The following is a 24,936-nucleotide window of genomic DNA, read 5'->3' on the forward strand; positions in this document are numbered from 1 at the left end:
ATCAATTATTGATAAAATTTGTAAGCCTTTCGATTTTATTATTCCTAAATTCTCAAAATTTCACTCTTTTGATCGTTTGCATATATGATATATCTTAATTTATATTTACATTTTAACTTAAATTCAAGATTGTTTATTACAAAACAGCTTCAACTCAGTTCAACTCAACAAACACTTAATCATTCTCAAAATTTTCCAACTTATGAAGAATTTATCTGCATCACATGTAAAATATTATTATGACAACCTGCACCTCGACACAAATGAGATGCAGGACTTGGTTTAACTTTTATTCATAATAATTGAAAATGAATGAAGCAGATTTTCAACAAAATTTTGAAAAAGAGCCGGAGGAAAAATCCCTGAACTCATGCATAGAAAGAATGTTGCCTCCACAACCTAAGAAAAGGATGCTGCAAATCCAAATTTGCAGTTTATGAAACCATGTAGATTTCAGATCAGTTAAAAAGTTTTAGCCTTGCTTACCATCCAGCTAGTAGTAAGGACAAGAAAACAAAGCTGGCACATGATGCCTTTAGAAATCAATACCAGAACTTGGGAGAAGAAACAACAGTGGGGCAACCCAGCAAATTGAACTTTGAGTTTAATTATGAAATTGATAGTTACCTGAACTATAGGCATTAATGTTGGTAAAATCTCATCACCAAACATATTTGAGAGAATATCTAGAGCAGCTGCACTGCACTTCCGTAAATTCCAAATATTGACTACGTCATCGTCCTGTAATTACAAAATCTAAAATTATTTAGTAACAGAAATTTTATCCAATGACCTCATTCACCCATCAGAGTTCAAACAAAAGCAATCAGAGCCATATTTGTTGATTCAAAAAGATTGTTCAAACAATTTTAATGATCAACTAAGAAAAGATAATGTGGTTAAAAGCGTACTTCATCTTCTGCATTCTCAGATCCATGAAAACGTGATGAATGAAAGCGGGGCCTCAGATCCTGTTAGGCAAAGGTTTAATGAAAATAGGTTTATAAAGACAATAAACTGAGCAGGATATTTTGAGAAAACTAATGGAGAGTATCCAGAAAATCAACAATTAAAATTGTACCTGATCTCGATCTGGCAGAGACCCATCCTCCTGCAATTTTTTACTGATATTAGGTAAGGAATGAATTCAAGTTAAGTGCCAACTCGAAATAAATTGAAACACAAGATGATGAAGAAAAACTAACCTCCGAAACCACAAGTGACTCATCATCATCAGCATAAACCATGTTCGACAACAAAATCTACAAAATTGAGGCACACATCCGACCAATATTGAACACTGTTTGGTTAAAAAATACAAAGAGAAGAAGAATGACAGTTTGAACTATACTGGAATTAGATGGGGCAAGAATTCTCTTAGGTTCTCAGGTGGTAACTCAGTGTCACAATATGCAGACCTGTGAATCATAATCAATATTAAAATAAATAAAAAAACAGCTTGAAAAAACTCAAAATTCGAAAGTTGAGTGACTCGAAAATCATAAATTTTGTTTATAATTAAATTAATACTGCAGCATAAGTCAAGGTTTCTACGGTTTTCCACACGAAAACTTTGGAATATAATTGCCATGACATGAAAATCGATGCAAGTGGTTTTTTTATTATTATTATTTTTTTTATTTTTTTTCGTCAGCAACAAAATAGATTTTTTTTTTTTTTTTTTTTTTTTTTTTTGCCCTCGACTTCCGCAAGTGATCACAAAAGCTTTCCACATAATAGGCCATCGTGGTGTTTGATATAGCTTACAAGATCTGTGGTATGTTGAATATCCCTCATGGGTGGCAACTCATCACATTATTCTGGCGTCACATCTTGAAATTACCTCAAAAACTTGTTGACCTCGGGAGAAAGGTCAACTATATATTCAGATGCAACATGAAAAACTCCTCTAGTATATTTTCTCAAATTTTCCATTGGTCAGGACATGAAGGTGTTGGAGCATATGTGAAGGTAGGAGTCCCACGTTGGATAAAAAGTAAAAGAGGCGGGTCTTAATATACATTAGATGGGCTCTCCACTTATATGCTTAAGCTTTTAAGTGGGTATGAGTTCCAAATAATGTATGTTGGACCTTGTTGTGATGTCTGTGGACTCTATAGTTTCTCCATAATGGATTGGGCCGGTATTGATGTGCGCTTATGGGCTCCCTGATTCCCTAACAACTAGTATCAAAGCCAATGGTAGAAAATCTATGGCCGGACTCTCCTGAAGCATCAATGTTGGTGGACTTAGGCTTGCACAGAAAACTCTTGATGGAGCAAGAAAAAAAATCCATGGTGACTCTTGATGGAGCAATATTCTTGGTACACATGGAGGTTGGATTGCGGCAAGGTGGCTCTCAATGGAGTATGGTGTGGCTCACAATGGAGTGTGTGTGGGTGGCCCAAGTTGGATTTGATGTTGGAGAGTTATAGATCAAGATTAAGGGTGGGGGCGTATGATCTATGATGAACTTGCAGATGATAGATCAAGATGCCCAATGTTTGGTTCACACATGGGGGGGAGATTGTTAGAGCATGTGTGAAAATAGGAGTCCCACATCGGATAAAAAGTAGAGATAGGTCTTAATATACATTAGATGAGCTCTCCACTTATAGACTTTGTAAGAATTGATGTTTTATTGATTGATATTTGTTATATTGATTACAATGATTCATGATTCCTATATATAGAAGAGGGTGAGTGTGTAGTAGGTAAGGAGTAGGTGAAGTGGAGGTGGTAGTGGTGTAGTGGGTTAGGTTTAGTGGAGTAGGTGAGGTGGTAGTGGTGTAGTGGGTTAGGTTTAGTGGAGTAGGTTTAAGTGGGTGAAGTAGGTGATAGGTTTTAACAGCCCCCCGCAAACTCAAGGGGGATAGGAACTAGCCAACTTGAGTTTGGAGAGAGTAACAAAACAAGAAAATAGACGAATACATAAAAGAAAAGAGGATAGGAGACACTGTATGGTCGTGTCAGACCGATGGTGAAGACACTGTATGGTGGTGTCATAACGTTGTAGAGGACACTGTATGGTGGTGTCATAACGGTGTAGAGGACACTGGATGGCGGTGTCAGACCGATGTAGAAGACAGTTTATGGGGTCATGTCGGACCGTTGTAGCAGACAATGTTGTGATAGTTGTTGTGACAGTTTACGGAGTCTTGCTGGACCCTTGTAGAAACTAACCGAAATCAATGTCGGGACAGTTTACAGAGTCTTGTCGGACCCATGAAGGAGTTAACCGGAATCAATGTCGGGACAGTTTACAGAGTCTTGTCGGACCCATGAAGGAGTTAACCGGAATCAATGTCGGGACAGTTTACAGAGTCTTGTCGGACCCTTGAAGGAGCTAACCGGAATCAATGTCGGGACAGTTTACAGAGTCTTGTCGGACCCTTAAAAAGTCGCACCCTCAAAAGGTGTGCCCAATCTTTTCAAAAGGCGTGCCATCAAAAGGCGTGCCCAATCCATAAAAAGGCGTGTCAGATATGATGGCGAGGCACGTGAGGGCCTTGGCTGACGCGCCCGTTTGTCGTCTAGCGTCAAGTGGCGCGCGATACGCGTGGCTGCCTCGGCTATTTAACCAAGGTTGATGCTGAGGCTGAGGCAGACAAAAAACTTCTGAAAATCCTCTGAAAAAAACTCTTCCTTTGCTGAGAGAGAAATTCTGTAATACTCTGTAACCAACCCGTCTACCCGTCTCTGAAACACTCAGCAACATGGCCTCTTCTTCCCGTCCAGCTACCCAGAACCTGGCCTCCTCTTCCCGTGGTCTGCTCACGCTCTTTCCAGAACTGAACGAGTCCACAAGAGAAATAACTGGTGCGGTGGCCAGTGAACCTCAACCAAACACCTCTGATTTTGCTCCGTTGAACTTTCCGATGCGGTCGGTGGAGCAAAAAATGGCGGTGCAAACTGATATTGAGGCCAATCAGTATACTCTGAAGTCATGTGTGGAAACCATGACTGCGGTCACAAACTTGTCGCACCGGCTGCAGAGCAGGACAAATGAGGTGCAACAGTTAAACTCCCAGCTGGCTCTGCTCCAACGCATGTATAAGGATGCGCGAGCAGAGATAAGTGTGCTAAAGACAGAAAACAAGGAGCTGAAGCGGAAGACCACCGTGATGTTCCGATTTGGAGGTCCACCATATGCTGTAGTGGAGGAGCAGGGTGGAGTGATCGTGCCCAGTGGAGTGGGAAACACGGAGGCAACACTGTCAAGGGCCGCCCAGGATGGAGGCAAGAAGAAAAGACCGGCGGAATAGGCGAAGAAGTGAGGTCGATTGGTGGCCGGCTGCAGAAAAGAAAACAAAGCTGTTGGTGTTGTGTTTTTTTTTTTTTTTTTTTTTTTGTGTAAAATTGTGATCGGGGTGGATCCCGGAGATGAATAAAATATGGTTTGGTGTGCAAAGTTATATGGTATGAATGGAATGGGAAAAAGATTAAAAATAATGTGAAAGAAAAATAAAGAAAAAATAATAAAAATATATTTGAAATCAAAAATGAAAGATGGGGGAAATAAGGAAAGTGGTTTGGAGAAAATAAATAAAAATAATGGAGTTGGAAATCAAACGGAGGAGAGATGATGATTTTTTTTTTTTTTTTTTTTTAATATAATATAATAAAAAGAAATATATATATATATATATAATAAAGAAAGGGGGAACAACATGATGCCTTCGGGGATCGTGTTGAATGATGGTGTGCATTGGGTGACCTTTCACAGTGGGTGGGTCACATGGGATAGAGAAAGTGTGTGTTTTGAGGAGAGAGAAAGAGGGTGGCGTGAGGGTCATGCACATGGGGGGCAAGTGCTTTAGCAGATGGCGGAATGCTGGTGCAGAAAATCTCTTTGAAATTGCTAATCACCCCCTTGTTGTATGGATTGGGACGTTCATCATATCGATATCTAAAGTTTTCATAAGTAGACTGGTTTGTACTTATGAGATAAAGATGAAAGACGGTCAGGCCACCCACAAACCAGACTGCTATAAAAGAGTATATTATTAGCACAATCGAAGCAGGAGTCTTAGTCATCGCTTTCCACAATGATGTTCTCTCACTATCCATGATCTTCCTGATGTAGACCCAGCAAAATGCAAACACATATATGCAAAGAAGAGTTGATGTGGAGACAAACATGAAGAAGAACCGGTAATTCCTCAATCCAATACACTGTCCGACCCAAGGGCAATGATGGTCAAACCGTTCCACACAGTTATTGCATATTGAACAGTGCGAGCAACGAGGAGGTCGATAAAGCATGCAGTTGCCGATGAAGAGCTCCGATCGGGTGAGCGCCTCCACATGGTACCAAGCCTTGCACACCAGGGAGACTGCGTTTCTGTCTCGGCGATTGGTGAGGAACAAAAGCACGTTTTCTAGAACGTTCTCGAGGACTTGATCCGGGTAAGGCGACACGTACTCGCCGTCGGCAGAGCAGCCGCGGGGCTGGTTAGACGACGACGTTTCCGGCCTGTCATCGTCCTCGGACATATCGCCATTCACGCTTATGCTCTTATGCTCTATCTTCTCCATCTCTTCTTCTCTGTAATGCCAAGACTCTAAAAAATGTTTTAGAGCTCTAATGGAAGAGCTCAAGGGAAAGGTGGACACGCGGCAGCCCCACATATGACTAGAGACCCAATTCTTGCAGCCTCTTTGTCAATTCTTGCTCTCCAACAGATTGTTTCACGAGAGACAGATCCTCGTGAGGCCAGAGTAGTCTCAGTTGGGTTTATTGAAGGTGGTGGACTCGAAGAAATTTCAAGGTATGTGTAGAAAATTCTAGTGGAGTAGGTTGAGGTCCGGCGGACGGCTAAGGTGAGGTTGCCGCCCGCCGGTGAAGCAAAAAATACTAGGTTCTAAACTTGCTCTGATACCATGTAAGAATTGATGTTTTATTGATTGATATTTGTTATATTGATTACAATGATTCATGATTCCTATATATAGAAGAGGGTGAGTGTGTAGTAGGTAAGGAGTAGGTGAAGTGGAGGTGGTAGTGGTGTAGTGGGTTAGGTTTAGTGGAGTAGGTGAGGTGGTAGTGGTGTAGTGGGTTAGGTTTAGTGGAGTAGGTTTAAGTGGGTGAAGTAGGTGATAGGTTTTAACAGACTTAAGTTTTTAAGTGGGTATGAGTTTCAAATAATGTATGTTAGGCCTTGACATGGTGTCTATGTACTCTAAAGTTTCTCCCTAATGGATTGGACTGGTATTGTTGTTCACTTGTGAACTCCCTGATTCCTTAACAATAGGTTTAGTGTGTTCAATGCCCAAGAAGAAGACTTGTGATTTGCACTGTTACACTTCTTGGTGGATTTTAAGGTTTTAACATTATAGTCTTACCGCCATAATTAAACACAGTTATTCTCTCTCACATAATAAGTACAATTTATCATAAAACCAAGGGTGACAAGAACACTTGTGCAACATCCATGAGCAGGACATCCCACAAAATACTCTCAAAATAGTCACCCTTCTGTGACATGTAACAAAGTCTTATACACCCAAACAAACCCTAAATGGTTAGGAATGTTCCTCAGGCTACAACTTCAACTTACCAAAAATTTGTTTGACGACCACATTCATGGTACGCTCACCATCAATTACGAACCTTACACACCTTATCCCTGTATTTTACGAATGTATCGAAAATACTGTTACAGTTTCAATCTTCATACCTTATGTGGGTAAATACCCATTCCCCAAATTATCTTGAACATCCACTTTCTCACACTCTAAAAGGTCCTCCAAAGGGTCAACTTACCTGGTCAATATCCTCTCCTACATATTCCTCCAACTCATTATCAATGTTCGAAGTACGACGCAATGCCAAGAAGAAATATGCCCCTTATCATGACAATGATGACACTTTTTATCCCTAAAACCTTATGATAAGCTTCTTTCAATGAGTTAGAGATGCGCAAATTGCCCTCTCCCTTAATCTCTTGTCTCAAACCATTCGTGAACTTGGTGTCTATTAACAAGGTTCCTCTCTAACATCACACCTCATAAAAATTCCTCAAACTTAGGGAATGGATTCTCTCCAATTGGGAAGCCAACTAGAGAGGTGTTTGTTGGGCCCCAGTAGATCCATCTTGGCTTGGGACTTATCTCGATGATTCGAACAAATCATCTTTTAGGGCCTCCTGAGCAGAGCATCTATGCACACACACAAAAACAAACAAACAAACAAAAGATGACTAAGCATCAGTAGCCACATAATCGGATCACATTTGCCTTAAAGAAAATGGACGGTCTATTCTCAAAATAACACTTGTCATCCATTTTTTAAGATAAATGTGATCTAATCATATAGCTACTAATGTCCAATCAACCTGATTTTTTTCACATTGATGGTTGGCTCAGTGGGCCGTAGTAGATGAACAATTCAGATCATTGAGCTAAGAAGCATGCATAACCATGAGCTAACCTCTAGTACACAACCATCTAAAAGCCTTACCTTGATACAGAAACACGACAAGGAACAATTTACAAAAGTAAAAAAATTAATACATATATAATTAAATAAAGGAGGAGAAGGGAGGAACATGACCAAACGGGAATTCGCATCTTCTAAGAAAAAGGAGTATCTCTATCCTCTAGTACACAACCAACTAAAAGCCTTACCTTGATACAGAAACATGACAAAGAACAATTTACAAAAGTAAAAAAATGAATAAATATATAATTAAATAAAGGAGGAGAAGAAGGGAGGAACATGACCAAAAGGGAATTCGCATCTTCTAAGAAAAAGGAGTATCTCTATGTATACATACAGATATCCACTTGTCAATTCATCATATCAGTATACAAAACAATTATGATAGCCATTACAGCTGCAGCACACTGCCACAGCAAAATAATATTTCCATTATTTCCTCAGAATATATCTTCCCAAATGATATTCAAATAAAATAACTATCAGCTTTATAACCAATTCATATTACATATTGGAATCAATCATCTAAGACGCAGGATGAGCTGCCTATCAAAATAATTTCCAGATCTCTCCATAATCTCACTTTAGACAAAGTCATGATAAACATAAGTGAGTAGACTTTGTAATTGACCATCTGAGGGGACCAATATAAATTGAGCATAAGCCAGCCAGCTACCAATAAACTAATTAATAAAAGAAATATGGAGCACCTAAACATGTTCCACCACTCTTACATACACAGAATTGTATGACATCATTTAGAAATAGAGTTCACAAAATGGAGCATTACCAAAATTCACAGGCTTCAAGGGAGACCTCATCGTCAGGGTCCTTGTTGACTTGCAACATATATTCAATTACATTCCTCAGATGTGGCTGTATACGATATATATATCACATCAGGAACAACAAACAAATAAATGAGGAAGAGATGGGAGCAGATAGTGTAATGTAGTAGGTAAGATGTAAAATCAAAGAAGTGAATTGTATTAATTCAATTTTTAGCTTCAACAATCGAAAGAAATGAAAACAAGTGAAAGGGTATCAGCAAGGAAGACTTCATATAAAGCAGGACAATTTCCCACCTCCAAGAAAGCTGGACGAACTTCAATTAACTGAACGAATGCTGCACACACCTATACATGAAAGCGACAAATAGATGAAATCCCTGCAAAGTCTTACATAAAACAAAACAGATTTCGATAACATTCCACATTGCAGAATAACGAAGAAGCTCAAATATGGAAACTCTTGAACACAATACAACCTTTGAAGCAAGCAAAAGCACAAAAAAAAAGAAGAAAGAAAGAAAGAAAGATAGACAAACAGTCCGGTCGTCCAGATGTTGTGGTGCTTCAATATCAAATACAAATAGCAATGCCTACCCCCCACCTTCACTACCCAACCAGAAAAAAAAAAATGAAAAATGAAAAATGAAATATAAAGTCTCATGTGTCCAAGGACTCAAATCATGATATATAATTACTTTACACCAACGTAACCACCAGGCACCAAGGAACAAATACCAAAAGGGGTTTCTACATACTAACACTTTATTCGGTTTTTCAATTAAACAGTTCATAATGCATAATGCATGTTATTTTCAACTAATTTTATTGTAGGCAAGTAGCATACAAGTAGGCAGGCAAACAATAAGAAATGACCAGACACCTGCTCGGACAAATGGATCCAAATGAATTGTTGCACAAGAAAGCAAGCTATAATTACCCAATACTTTGGTGTAAACCATAAAAGGAAGGGTTTTAATAATATTCACAGCAGTAAATTAGTAATACTTTATCAATAATAATCACAATAGTCACAGCAGCAGCAGTGGCGGCAACAACAACAACAACAATTAGTTGATGCCAATTGGATAAACAACTTACCAATTTCCGCACATCTGCAGCAGGGTCATTTGCAAGAATGAACAAACCTTGCAGATATTTATCCATGGACAAATATAAAACCTGCAAGCAGATAACACTTCATAATGAGTAACAAATCCTCCAACAACACTTTGATTAGGTCCCATGAGAACATGGATTTAATACAGAAAAAATTAGTACATAAATAAATAACAACAGTTGTACTCACTTGGGGCATCAACATAATGAATTGATTTACAGAACCCAATGAAAGCTTCCTCAGTGAGGCATGTGAAGACTGAAAAAACTGCTTGGAGAAAAACCATGTCGCAATATAAAAGAAAAGAGGAGCTCAAATCCTAAAGCAAACTTTGGAATTATAACCATGCAACTCTGACAAAGGAAATAATTCTGTCACCTGAAGTAATCTAGGAAGGAATACATTAATGGGTCGCTCAGTTAATCCAGGCATCTCTGAATCAAGCACTTGAGGTATATCCTCACAAATCTGCGTTGCACACATCATCCATGCATTAAAGAGAAACATTTATAGAAGAAGAAGAAGCTACTATTGTCCTTGCAAGAATGTAGATTTTGTTCAAGAGCAATTACAATGATTACTCACTGTCACCAACTCCAGGAATTACAAACATAAGATAAGAGTAATGATAAAGAATAAACAAATTCACAAGCACACACACACTAAGAAGTACGGACACCTGACATGACATGGACACATAAATTCTCAAAAAATGCAGGACACAACACGTCGGGGACATGTTCAAAATATATTTTTATTATATATATTTTTAAATATTTAATATTTATTTTATGTCAAATATTTAATTTTATCAAATTTATCAACCTTAGAGCATCTCCAACGGTTCAGTAAATTTTCACCAAATTTGAGTAAAAAAAAGGTAATTTTCTCAATTTAATACGACAACTCCAACCGTTCACTAGCGTGCATCAAAACAAAGGGGACGTCCAATGGGACGACCAGCCGGTCGACCGGGTAGGCAACTCAATTTTTTTTTTTTCCCCTCCCTTTCTGTTCCCAATACGTTTATTATTTCTTTTTCCCTCCATTACATATTTTCCATTTTTGGTTGCCTCCAATAATGATTTCCTTCAAAACCTGATATAAACACATTATCCATGTACCAACCACTTCCAACCATCACTGAAAATCCACTGGAATTCACACAGAAACTGCAAACAAATGAAACAGAACAAACCCAAAACAAAATTGCAAATAACAAATAGCACAAGAAATCCACTGGAATCATGGGTTTGATTAGAAATTTGAATCCTCCAACATACATACCTATATTTGAACACAAACAAGAGACAAAGATATGGGTGGTGAGCTGGATCTGTGAGAAGATAGTAGAGAGTCTGGTCTGGGTTTTTTTCAGTTATAACAGGTAAGAGAGAGAGAGTGAGAGATGATGATGATAACGATGATGGAGATGGGTATGAGATCGAAGAGAGAAAGAGATTGTGAAGTAGTGAGAGCATAGAAAGTGGACCCAAGAAGTTACCCAATACAAACCAGTTATGTATGAAGCACCAGTTATGTATGAAGCAGATTGAAGCAATGCCGGTCGACTGGTGGGTCAACCGGCCGAACATCCACCACCAACATAAATGCACAGTGAAATGGTGAAATCTCACGCAGGTTCTCAGTTTGATGAAACTTTTGCTCCGTTCTCAGTTTGATATCAGTTTGGTGAAACCATTGGAGAGAGAAAAAGTGACTTTTTTCAACAAATTCAAATCTGATGACAAATCTAATGCAATGGTCTTAGAGCATTTCCAACGATTCAGCTATTTTTTCACCAAATTTAATTTTAAAAAAAAAAGGCAAGTTTCTCGATCTGATACGAGCGGCTCCAATGGAACTTAGAAAATATGAGGAAGAAGAACTCCGAAAATATGAGGAAGAAGGAATATATTTCTGTTATATTCAAAACTTCTTATCTTACAAGACCAAATGACACTCCTTATATAGGAGATATTACAAACATCATTATAACCCATTATATGCCACTTACATATTATATATTACCACTATCTACCCTATCATCTTATATACATTGCCACCAACACCATTATCATATTCTATACATGCCACTATCTACCACCAACACCACTATCATATTATATACATGCCACTATCTACCTCCAACACCACTATCATATTATATACATGCCCCTATCTTATTATATACATTAACACAAATTTCCAGCACTCCCCCTCAAGCTGGTTTGAAGATATCTTCCATAGCCAGCTTGCTAGTCAGCTTATCAAATTGCTTCTTGTGTAGTCCCTTCGTTAGCACATCAGCTAATTGTTCACCTGTTGGAAGGTAGGTCATACAGATTATGCCAGCATTGATTTTCTCCTTGATGAAATGTTTATCCACTTCTATATGTTTTGTGCGATCATGTAGAACTGGATTATAAACTATAGATATAGCTGCTTTGTTGTCACAATAGACCTTCATAGGTGTCGGGTGAGAAAACTTTAATTCTTCAAGAATTCTTTTAATCCACATTACTTCACAGATTCTATGGGCAACAGCTCTGAACTCTGCTTCTGCACTACTTCTAGCTACCACATTCTGTTTTTTACTCCGCCGTGTAACTAGGTTCCCACCTACAAAGGAGCAGTATCCGGATGTTGATCTCCTGTCTGTAACACTTCCTGCCCAGTCTGCATCTGTGTATACTTCAACTTGAAGATGTCCATGTTTCTTGAACAGTAAGCCTCTCCCTGGAGTTCCTTTCAAATATCTTAAGATCTTATAAACGGCCTCAAAGTGCTCTGCCCCTGGTGAGTGCATGAACTGACTTACCATGCTGACTGCAAAGGCAATATCAGGCCGCGTATGAGACAAGTAAATCAATTTCCCTACAAGTCGCTGATATTGTTCCCTCTCTTTGACTTCTTCAGCCTTAACAGCTTGTAACTTCAAGTTAGGCTCGATCGGAGTCTCCACCATCTTACAACCAAGCATACCTGTTTCTCCAAGGAGATCAAGAACATATTTTCTCTGATTAACGAATATACCTTCCTTGGATCTTGCAAATTCCATTCCGAGGAAATACTTGAGGGCTCCCAGATCCTTAATGTGAAATTCTTTTGCGAGTTTCTCTTTGAGGGCTGCTAACTCTGCTTCATCATTACCAGTTAAAATGATGTCATCAACATAAACAATCAAAATTGCAATTTTACTGTTTTTTGAATGTTTATAAAATATTGTGTGATCTGCTTGACTCTGCGAGAAGCCACAACTGATAACTGCCTTCCCAAAGCGTTCAAACCACGCTCTTGGTGATTGTTTGAGTCCGTATAATGACTTGTTCAATCTGCATACTCTGTCGCTTCCAAGTCTCTGCTCAAATCCCGACGATAGGCTCATGAACACCTCCTCTTCAAGATCACCATTGAGAAATGCATTTTTAATGTCAAGTTGATGTAGAGGCCAATCTGAATTTACTGCAAGAGATAACAGTACTCTGATGGAATTTATTTTAGCAACAGGAGCAAACGTCTCCTGATAGTCGATCCCATAAGTTTGAGTGAAGCCTTTAGCCACCAGTCTCGCCTTGTATCTCTCAACGCTTCCATCTGCGTTACATTTTATCGTAAACACCCATTTACACCCAACTGTTTTCTTGTCTTTGGGTAGATCAACTATCTCCCAAGTACCACTTCTCCTTAAAGCATTCATCTCCTCCATGACTGCTAATTTTCAATTCGGATCATCCAATGCTTCCTGTATATTCCTTGGAACAAACAAGTGTGAAATCCTAGATGTGAAAGCTCTATGGTTTTTAGACAGTCTTTGATAGGAGAGGTAATTTGCAATAGGATGTTTAATGCAATTTCGGACACCTTTCCTAATTGCTATAGGAACATCAAGGTCGGAAACAGAAGGAATAGGATTACCTAAAATTTCGATGCCAGAACTCGGGTGGACATTCGGGTCATTAGGATGGACATTCGGGTCATTATTGCTCAGATGAAATCGCTTCCTAGTATAAACCTGAAGCTCAGGATTTAGATCATTTTGTAGTACTTCTCCCCCTAAACAAGAATCTTCTTGACTAGGCACCATAGAACTTGGTTCTCCTAAGTGATCATTATCAGACAGATGTGATTTTTGTGTAGGATAAATGACATTGGGGAGCGGGATAGAAATATCCCAAAAACGATCTTCTACTCCACTTGTCTCCCCCTGAAGAGAAGTGTTGGGGAAATAGGATTTTGTTTCCACAAATGACACATCCATACTCACATGAAATTTCTTGGTTTGAGGATCGAAACACTTATACCCCTTTTTGTTTGAGGAATAACCCAAAAAAACACATTTTATAGCACGGGGGTCAAGTTTTGAACGAAATTGACTGGGAACATGAACATAGGCAGTACATCCAAAAACTTTGGCGGGTAAATCAGAAAATAACCTCGTGTCAGGAAAAAAAGTTTTGAGACAATCAAAAGGTGTTTTGTATGTTAACACCTTTGTAGGCATCCTGTTTATCAAATAAGAGGCTGTTAAAATTGCTTCACCCCATAAATATTTAGGAACATGCATGTAAAACATTATAGCACGTGCTACTTCAAGTAGATGTTTATTTTTTCGTTCTGCAATGCCATTTTGTTGAGGGGTATCCCGACATGTAGATTGATGAAAAATCCCCTTTTTTCCAAAAACTCACCCAACTGCTCATTGAAATATTCTGTTCCATTATCAGAATGTAAAATACCAATTTTGGTTTGAAATTGGTTTTCAATCATATTGTAAAAATTTGTGAATAAATTTTTCACGTCAGATTTTTTATTCATCAAATAAATCCAACATAAGCGGGTATGGTCATCAATAAATGTAACAAACCATCTTTTACCAGAAAGAGTAGTGATTTTAGAAGGGCCCCAAACATCACTATGAATCAAATAAAAAGGTTTGGAAGCCTGGTAAGGTTTTGGCAAATAAGTAGAGCGATGAAATTTTGCAAAAATGCAACTTTCACAATGAAAAGAAGAACAATCAATCCCTTTAAATAATTCTGGAAATAAATGTTTCAGATAAAGAAAACTAGGATGTCCTAGCCTATAGTGCCATAGCATTATTTTTTCTCGAACAGAGATTGAACTAGTACTATTAAAGCTCTGAGCTTTTTTATTACTAACAGGTACTTCATCAAAGTAGTAAAGACCTTCAAGCATCCTAGCACGCCCAATCATCATCCCCGAGTTCTGGTCCTGAAATTCACAATGGGATTCAAAAAATGTAACACGACAATTAGAATCCTTAGATAGTTTACTGGCAGACAAAAGATTACAGGCTAAGTTGGGGACGTGAAGAACAACATTGAGATTAATTTTCTCAGTTAGTTTAATAAATCCTTTTCCTGCAATAGGTGAAAAACTACCATCGGCTATTCTGATTTTGTCATGACCAGAACAAGGGAAATAGGTACTAAATAAATGGGAAAAACTAGTCATGTGATCGGAGGCACCGGAATCTATGATCCACGGAGAGAAGTTTAGGCAAGAGAAGGCTTTAGGATTTCTACCTGTTTGTGCCAACAAAACACTAGGAGTACCGGATGAAGAGTTGGATTTTATCAGCTTTAAGAGTTGATCAATCTGCTCTTTGTTGAAGGGACCTAAATCGGCTTCATTAGCGGTAGGAAAGCCACGATTCTTCTCTCCTTGTTTGCTGCTTTTCCAGTTGACAGGTTTGCCATGGATCTTCCAACACGTTTCGCGTGTATGGCGAGGCTTGTTGCAAAAATCACACCAGACCCGTGGCTTATCATCAAACCTGTGCTGGTAATTTGCAGCCTTGTTGGCCGCAGCATCGCTAATTAAAGCAGAAATTTCAATTGATTCACCAGTACCTTTTTTCTTAAGCATGACGCTCCTTCGGCTCTCTTCCCTTCTGACTTCAGCAAATACTTCGCCAATGGATGGGAGAGGAGGTCTGCCAATAATTCTTCCTCGCACTTCATCGAACTCAATGTTGAGGCCGGCAAGAAACTTGTAAATACGGCTGTCTTCCACAGTTTTCTTGTGGTGGTTGCAGTCGTCAACCGATTTCCATTCGTATGTGTTGAAGATGTCAAGATCCTGCCACAACCTTTTCAACGAATTGAAATATTTGGTGACGGAATCATCTCCTTGACGAATCTCTCCCAACTTCAAAGTTAATTCGAAAACTTGAGATTGATTTCCTAGGTCAGAATACATCTGACTAACATTATCCCACAATTCTTGTGCAGTAGTATAGCACATGTAATTAGAGCTTATATCCTCCTTCATGGAATTGACCAACCATGTCATAACCATGGAGTTTTCAGCGTCCCAACTGTCGAACAGCGGATCATTAACAGCAGGAGCCTTCTTGTCACCAGTGATGTAACCGATCTTTCCTTGCCCACGGATATACATCCGGACAGATTGTGACCAGCGGAGAAAATTATCACCATTTAGGCGGATGGTGGTGATTTGGACAGAGTGAGAGTTGGACGTTTTCACCGGAATGGCAGCGGCAGGGGTTGAAGTGGTTTCGGACGTGACTTCCGACATGGCTATGACGGTTTTAGGGCTGCTGTGTTTTTTGTTGCTCTGATACCAACTTAGAAAATATGAGGAAGAAGAACTCCGAAAATATGAGGAAGAAGGAATATATTTCTGTTATATTCAAAACTTCTTATCTTACAAGACCAAATGACACTCCTTATATAGGAGATATTACAAACATCATTATAACCCATTATATGCCACTTACATATTATATATTACCACTATCTACCACTATCATATTATATACATTGCCACCAACACCACTATCATATTCTATATATGCCACTATCTACCACCAACACCACTATCATATTATATACATGCCACTATCTACCACCAACACCACTATCATATTATATACATGCCACTATCTTATTATATGCATTAACACAAATTTCCAGCAGTTTTCATCAAAAGACAAGGGACATCCGGCGGGACGACAGGCTGGTCGACCGGACAAGCGAATTTTTTTTTTTTCCTTTCATTTGGTTCGAGCAATTCATCAAACAACTAGCGTACATCTTTTGATTCATATCATGATTTGAATCAAACACACCTCTAAAAACAACTCCATCAAAACCGACTTGTCGACGAATTCCTCGAAATATACACCCCTTTCGAAAGTAACCCATAAACCCCTTTCTCTTTCTTGCCCATTACACATTCTAGAGAGAGAGATATCGAGGTGAATTGTTGTTTTGGTTCCAGGTTTATTCAAGCCAAGTTCTGAATTCTGTTTTCTTTTCTAAAGATTTGGGTTGTATTACATGTTTCTATCATTTTATATGTAATTCAAGTAGTGGGTTTTGTAGTTTCTTTGATAGTTTGTTCATTACATTCTTCATCAACTGCATTTAGTTAGTTGCTTCAATTCTGTCTCTGATTCTGCAAAAAAACCGAGTGTTGGACTGTTATTTTGTATCTCTTCCTCTTTGCCCAATTTCACTGCCAATTTATTCTCTTCACTCTCTAAAATTTCAATGTTCAGTTTAAAATTTTTTGGGTATCATAAATCTTTTCAAAATTTGTTAACTTTTTGGGTATCATAAATCTTCACTCTCTAAAATTTCAATTTCCAAAGACTCGCAAGATGGCGACAAGTCCTCAACAATGTAGCCAACTCCGAATTACAACAGTCCAATGGAGTCTCCTTCTCACCCTTCATTTGGCAGGCACTCTAGGAATTCCTTGGCAAGTCGGTTTTCGGGGATTTTGGAAGCAGGGACGACCCATGGGACGATTGGTAGGACATCCGGCTGGACGTCCGGCCAGTTGTCCAGTGGGCCCACTTTCAATGTAAACGCACAGTGTTTTGGTAAAATCTGCTCCGCTTCTCATTTTAGTGAACCTTTTGGTAGATTCTCAATTTGATATTCGTTTGGTGAAACCATTGGAGCCATAAAAGTGATATATTTTCACCAAATTCAAATCTGATAATGAATTTGATTCACCGTTGGAGATGATCTTAGGTATGCAATTTTAGTAAAAAATTAAAAATTTTAATTTTTTTTGAAAAAAATAGCACTCAGCGTGTCCCTAACGTGTCCTCAACGTGTCCCTAGCGTGTCTTCAACGTGTCCCTCGCATATCCTCAACGTGCCCCAACGTGCCCAACACATGTTCGGATCGTGTCCGGTGCATATCTGTGTCCGGCACCTATACACAACCTCTGGAGAGGTGTCCATGCTTCATAGCACACACATTTACATCCTAAAATTAGAGCTCAACCCCAAGTGGAAAAGCAACATAGAGGTAGTCAAAGTCAACAAAAGAGAAAGACTGAGAAGAAGAAGAAGAAGAAGAAGAAGAAGAAAAAGAAGAAACAAATTGAAGGATTCTTCTACCAAAAAAGGCTTGAGTTGATTAGTTTTTTTTCAATCTACTTTCTATTACTTTTTTTTTTTTTTTTTGGGGGGGGGGGATAAGTGATTTCATATAATATGCACACACATATATATAAAGCACACTATAATCTAATCAAAGAACCACGGGCACTTCAAAGAAGGTGTCGTGTACATGTCTGACATGTGTCAAACATCAACGCTCATTAGACACACCTTGACACACATCGAGCACACATTTACATGTAACCTATTACTTTTTAAATCTTTTTAAAAACGGACATGCTACGAACACTAACTAGACACGTGTCCATCACTTAGACACATATGAAACGCATTATAGATTTGGATATAAAATAACTCGGAAGTCAATAATTAAAATCAAAACAATGTAACTTTATGCCTACTTGAGGCTTTTAATTTTTGGAAATAAAGCCTATAACTTGTAATTTGTTTAGGTATAAAGCTTTTCAAAATAGATATTAAGACTTTATGTTCATACATCTTTTGTAGCATATAAAATGTTGAAAATAATTCTTACAATTTTGATATAATAAAATATAAACTAGTTTGTAACGTAAAAATTGAAGTTGTTATATTTTCATGTACATGCATAAAAATATAGAGTTAATTCATCAATTATCACTGAATAATAATGTTGTTAAAATCAGGATCCTAGGTAGGATTAGTGAGCGAGTCTCGTGGATCAGATCGAGAATCGTAAAATCCTACTTTATATTAAAAATAAAGTAAAAATACAAATTAGAATGATACATATTAAAAATAAGGTGAAAAATCACAAAATTTATGATCCTACTTGCGATCCTATTATAACGCCGATCTTACAACGATCTGGATCGTTTTAGCAATGTAGGATCGTATGATCCCACAGTCCGGATCGCAATTTTAATAACCATGAATAATACATAATCTCCCAACTACAAAACCAGACATTTGGACTCCTCAACTATAGAATTGCATCACTATCAACTTGCCAAAAGAGGGTATTTGTACAATTTTTTTATAGTTGATGAGTTGAAATGTATTGTTTCGAAGTTGTGGGAGTAAAGTGATATTTCAACGACAGTTGAGCGGGTGTCTGCGTAATTAACCCCAAATGTATATATATATTATATTAATATGTTGACATGTCCCCATCCTATCCATTTCCTAATATTTTGAAAATTTTTATGCTAGTGTGTACGATGTATGCAACTATGTATTAGTGTCTCATGTCCGTATTTGTGCTTCTTAGCATCTAATTTTCATCCCAAATGCATCAAGGGTGTATCTTAGTTCTAATAATGATGAAAACCAAATCATAAATAAAAGTAACTTTGTATCATGTCGTATCCATGTCTCGTGTCCGTATCTATGTTTCTTAGCATCTAATTTCATCCCAAATGCATCAAGTGTGTAGCTTCTAGTTCTACTTATGATGAAAATAGAATAATACATTATTACCACAATTTACATAATTCTTATTTGCATTTCTTTTTGTTTCTCTTTTGAAAATTTGAAAATGGGTTCTTGAGCTAGTTTTAGCATTTTAAAATTTTGTATGCTCAAGCTTTAAGTGGAGATTCCTCTTTGAATAATTAAACCTTAGTGCATTAAGGGTAAATGTGACATTATTTTTTTATAAGTAAAGCATTATCAACAAAAGTGCCAAAAGGGGGGTGAACATATTGTACACCCAAAAAGCCTTTGAATCCAACAAGCTAAACATCCATGTATAAGACTCCAATAAAATGGACAAAAGACAATACAAAGAATGGAAAATCGTCTCTCATCCAAAAAAAACTACGAAAGGTACAAAGATCCTTTCAAACCTACGTTACACGGACTCGGGTGCAGGTGCGTATTTGGGGGTCCGACACTTCAAAACTAAAAATTGAGAATGCATGGATATGATCTAAATGTGGATATGGGTACGGGGATAAGTTAAATAGTTATTTTTAAAATATATTTATTACATAAAGATGAATTAAATAGTTATTTTTTATCTTATGTATTATTTGTATTGATAATATTTTTAATTTATCTATATAATTTCTTTTTTTGTTTTTAATTGACATATAAATATTATAAATAAAAAAATTATAAAAAATAAATAAAAAATAAAAAATAGATGTTTTATTTTATAGATTTTTTTAATTTTTTTATTATATATGATTTAATTAGATTTCTTTTAAACAATTCAATGAATTATTTTATTTATTATATGTTAAAAAGGAGGAAGGGGGAGAGAGAGAGAGAAGAGAAGAAGATAGATCGACTGAGAAAGAAGAGGAGATCAACAGAGAAGAACACGAGAGACAAGATCGAAGAAGACAGAAAAGACCAGATCGACGAAGACTGAGGCCTTGTTTGGTTTGTGTTTCTTAAAAAATTTTGGAAAAAATTCTCTACAAATAAGTTTTCAAAAGTAATCAAACCTAACAAATTTTCCCAAAAAAATTTTCCAAAACTTGTTTGGTTTACAAATTTTCCAAACAAATCTCTCTCTCATACACATCAAATCAATCACTTTTTCTAAAACTCTCTCTCAAAATAATTTTTCAAAACATCTTTTGAAAAAAAATCAAACCAAACAAATTTTCGTACTTTTTATCTCAAAACATGTTTCTCAAATACAAACCAAACAAGGCCTGATTCTCTCCTTGCTCTCTCCTCTTTCGTTTCTTCTTTATTTAGGGCAGAACATAGCCGTATCCATTTGTAAAGAGCCGTATCCCAGCCATATCCCGCACCCGTACCCGTGTCGTGTAGTGTCGATACAGGTACCTCCAAAATTTCAAAGAGTCCGTATAACGTAGTTTCAAACTATAAATTGGTAACTCAGTTCTCTCAAAAGTCCTATTATGTTCTTCCAAATAGTCCACAAAACACACGTGTAGTGGTCCAGTTGACTCAAAGAGTGTGAATCAATTTCTCTCAAGGTGTCAATTCAAAAGAAATAGTAAGACATTTCTTTTAGTATGACTATTTTTCAAATGATAGAAGCAAGATTGATGCACTATTGAAAATTAAGATTTAAAAAATAAATAACTGAGAAAAATCTAACAATTATTCAGAGGCGAGACATACCTTGGACAAAGCATCCATAGCACCTTCCATGTGATTTAAGTCGTTACTATCCAAGCACTGGACAAGAGTATGCAGCAGCTCAGGCCATCCAAAAACTCCCCCTATCTGAACAAGTTCACTTATAATGGTCCCAGCTGTAGACCTTATATGCCTATCTGCTGCTCCCAAACAAGGCAGCAACTCTGATTTTATATACTGCTGGCATGGAGAAGCCATTGACTTAAAGGCAGCTCTAAGGTTATTCTTCAGAAGCAATCCAGCAGCCTGCCGAACCTCCATTGGTTTTCCCTGTTTAAAATTTTCAATAGTTTTGTTTGAAACAAGAAGAAAAAACAGCAAAATAATCACCAACAAAATTAGAGGAAACAAAAGTGTGCAAAACACATTCCCAGTATAAAAACAAGAAGATATCTTGTAACTGCCAGAATACAACTCTTTTAAGTTTTCAACAAATATTGTTTACATTTTCTGTCAAAACAATTTACCGTATGGACTACTACTCTTGCTTAAAAATTTGGCCCCAAAAAAATGAGAAGGCACAAAAGAAGTAAATTACTTAATCAGAGAAAGAAAAAAGGTCTAACTCTCAGTCTAATTGGAGCAAACTACTGACAACACTGAATGGTTCTACTAATGAACCAGAACAAACAGGAGAGAATACAAAATAATAAAGTAGCCAAGTCTGCCAAGACAGTTTTGCAGGCATGTGATCAAACCTAACATGAATTTAAGCCATTACATACACTCGTGATGTTTCAAACTGAAAATGAAAGTGTATGACAACTGATAAAACTAATGTAAACAACTAATGTTATTTCCAATAAAGTTATACTTGTTGAAAACATTTTTTTCCCAAATTGCTCTGAAATTATGAAGAACTAATCTCCACATGTGTTCATAAATATAGAGAATTAACGGCATAACAATGTTTAGAACCTGTCAAATGGGACATTACAACAGAAAAAGATAAACAAAATAAAAGAAATGTGATTGAAGTCCGAATTAAACACGAATAAAAGTGGAGCAAAGCATTCACGGTTGAAAGAAATTCAACAACCAATTTCATTGATATTATTCACATGTTAATCATTTCTTGATTGAAGGATGAAGGGCAGGCAGTAACAAAAAAATTAAAAATTATAATAAATAAAAAAAAGGATAATATCATCTTAGCACTAATCTAGGAACTGAACATTTTGACCTCTCAACTACAAAAATGCTTCACTTCCACGGAATATTATCTTACGCCTTATCCATAAACACGACAATTTGACACCTCAACTATAAAAATCATCACTTTCACCCCTTCGAAAAGTGGCATTTGCGCTAAAAGTTGAGAGGTTTTGGTGTAATTAATAAAAGGTGTGGGGGCATATTTTTGTGAATAACAACACGTGGCCAAGGTGACACCGAAGTGCCAGCCGAGGTACCACGTGTCCTGGTCATGGTGCCAAGGTAATCTCGGCTAGGCCGAGGTTATCTGCGGAGATACCGAAATCCGAAATGAACGGATAAGCTATAAGAATCCTAGAATGGGGGAGGACCTCAGCCTGGATAAGGATAAAACTCTTAGAGAGTTTGGCCTTGTTTGGTTTGTGTTTCTCAAAAAATTTTGGAAAAAATTCTCTACAAATAAGTTTTCAAAAGTAATCAAATCAAACAAATTTTCTCAAATTTTTTTTCCAAAACTTGTTTGGTTTACAAGTTTTCCAAACAAATCTCCCTCTCATAAACATCAAATCAATCACTTTTTCCAAAACTCTCTCTCAAAATAATTTTTCAAAACATCTTTTGAAAAAAAATCAAACCAAACAAATTTTCGTACTTTTTATCTCAAAACATGTTTCTCAAATACAAACCAAACAAGCCCTTTATCTTTATCTATTAGAGAGTCCAGGATGAGCATTGAGCCAGAATCCAAGAGAAGCTAGACTTCTACAGGGATCAGGTTAGTACTGGCTATAAAAGTAAGGCACCCTCATAGGTCTAAGCTATACTTTTTGTATTATGACTAATGAGTTAAGCACTGTTTGCTATCTTTAAAAGATAATTGAATACTGACTTGATCGTCGGAGTGCCTCCAGGTGGACGAACCACCAGCAGATAAGGTTGTTCGAACTTAATCTATTCTGCCGGTACTCTCTAGCTGAGTACCTGCTAGGCAGTGTAGTCAGAAATCAGCATCCACAAAAGGGTTTGGCTATTCTCAAGGTCACATCTCAACATAAGAGAACTTGAGGGGTTCATAAGACCCACCATGAGTCCGTTTCAATGATCCGAACCGCTCATTTTGTAGGGCTTTCAATGTATATCATCCATGAAAAAAATTAGTACAATCCAATAATCGTAACATTTTCAATTTATTGTATTTGTCTCCGAAAAAATAGATAGCAAATACATTTTTTAAAATATACCATCTATTTTTTAGAGACAAACATGATACAATAAAAAAGTTACAATTATCAAATCCACATAATTTGTTTCATGGATGATATACATTGAGGGTCCTACAAAACAAACGATTCGGATCATCTAAATGGGACTCGTGATGGGCCCACAGACCCCTACAATTTTTCCATATTGAGATGCGAACATGACAACCCCAACCCTTAATAAAAAACAACAAAACAACAAAACCAGAAGAAAAAACATAGACTAAGATTTTTTTTTAAAAAGTTAATTACATTAATACCCCTCAACTATTACAAATATCACTTGATCCCTCGTATATGAACCTGTATAGTTTGATCCCCCAACTACAAAAATTATCACTTTTACCCCTCTATACCCCTCCAAAAGGGGTGTGTAATAGTATTCCAGTGATTTCCATAGTTGTTAATGTACCAAAATAAAATTGCTAATAGTTGGGACGGTCTTTGTATAATTATCCCCCAAAAAAAAAAGCTGTTTTTACGTCTGAATTGAGCAAGAAGAAAAATTGGGCAAAGCATTGGCAATTGAAGAATCCAACCCAAAACCAATTCTATCAACATTATCCACGTGTTAACCGTTACTCGATCGAACAGCATCATATAAAAATCCCAACCCAACCCAACCCATTCAAACAAAAAAATACCAAACACTTGAACAATAACACACCATACACAACAAACCCAATAAGAGAATGACGCCAATTTTCTCAAGAAACAAACAATTGGGAGTGGTACCTCGGCACGCGCGAGGATAAAAGCAAGGTAGTTATTGAACTCGGGGTACTGAGAGTAGTGATGGAGTTGCTGCAAAATCTGAGACTTATCGGAAGTCGGAGACATCTGTTTTTCGAGTAAGCCACAGATCTCTATGAACCCTTCTTCCTGGGGCTGCCACGAAGATGTCGCCGCCATTGTTGTGAAGGTTTTGGAGAGAGAAAGAAGAGGAGTGATTGAGGATTTTTGTGGGGTTGAGAATTCAGACAGAAGTAGAGAGGCAGAGAGAGAAGTGACGACGACGAGAATGTGTCTAATAATGATATAAATAATTACTGATATAAATAATTATTAATGTATTGATTAATGATGTATTTAAATTTTTTAAAAGGATTGTGTCTAATAATGTTAAATAGTTCAAAATTTTGTGGTTTAAATTACTCAAATTACTTGAAACGATGTTATTTTGAGTATAAAATGATGTCGTTTTGATATATTTAAGTTATTTAAACCACAAAATTTTAGACTATCAAACATTTTCCTTATTCAAATTATTTTGAGATTAGAAAATTGTGTTTTGTAAAGATCTCCATCATTACTGATAGGAAATGGTGGTATTTATGGTTGGATTTAGTGTTCTTATTGTTTTTTTATTTGGTATAAATTACAATCATAATAATAATAAAGATTAAGGGTTGATTTGGGAAGTAGATTCACTATTTGATTTTTTTGACTATTTTAGTTTGGGCTAAAAAGTTTGGTTTATGAAGGATTTTTTGACTTTTTTGTGAGAGAAGAGTGTAATGATTATGAATTGAATGTGATGTTTTATTTGTTGTGATTAAAATAACTTATTTTATTTTTTATGACTGAAATAATAAAAATAAAAAAAAAAAGCATGAAACCATCTTCCAAACGGTGCCTAAGTATAATTCACAAATAGATGAGA

The 24,936-nt window shown here is 37.0% G+C and overlaps 1 protein-coding gene across 14 annotated transcripts in view; it reads right to left on the minus strand.

The window, feature by feature from the left end:
- The window catches only part of LOC114311675 (transportin-1), a 49,598-nt gene extending 25,296 nt beyond the window's left edge, over positions 1 to 24,302 (minus strand). For 8 of the 14 annotated variants that reach the window (XM_082868218.1, XM_082868215.1, XM_082868217.1 and 5 more), the window contains exons 1-12: positions 24,009 to 24,301; positions 20,842 to 21,129; positions 9,728 to 9,817; positions 9,539 to 9,616; positions 9,331 to 9,411; positions 8,527 to 8,577; positions 8,232 to 8,317; positions 1,352 to 1,418; positions 1,206 to 1,262; positions 1,082 to 1,111; positions 912 to 971; positions 628 to 741 (exon numbers count right to left, since the gene is read on the minus strand). In XM_082868218.1, coding sequence (XP_082724344.1) covers positions 628 to 741; positions 912 to 971; positions 1,082 to 1,111; positions 1,206 to 1,262; positions 1,352 to 1,418; positions 8,232 to 8,317; positions 8,527 to 8,577; positions 9,331 to 9,411; positions 9,539 to 9,616; positions 9,728 to 9,817; positions 20,842 to 21,129; positions 24,009 to 24,185 — 1,179 coding nt within the window. In that variant the 5' untranslated portion in view covers positions 24,186 to 24,301. Of the gene's footprint in view, positions 1 to 627; positions 742 to 911; positions 972 to 1,081; positions 1,112 to 1,205; positions 1,263 to 1,351; positions 1,419 to 8,231; positions 8,318 to 8,526; positions 8,578 to 9,330; positions 9,412 to 9,538; positions 9,617 to 9,727; positions 9,818 to 20,841; positions 21,130 to 22,903; positions 22,996 to 24,008 lie in introns of all 14 variants that reach the window. The other 6 variants (XM_082868224.1, XM_082868223.1, XM_082868221.1 and 3 more) reach the window with 4 other exon arrangements.
- Positions 24,303 to 24,936: the final 634 nt, after the last annotated feature.

This window comes from Camellia sinensis, chromosome 5 (genome assembly GCF_055761805.1).
Source record: "Camellia sinensis isolate YWXY chromosome 5, ASM5576180v1, whole genome shotgun sequence".
Classification (NCBI taxonomy): Eukaryota; Viridiplantae; Streptophyta; class Magnoliopsida; order Ericales; family Theaceae; genus Camellia; species Camellia sinensis.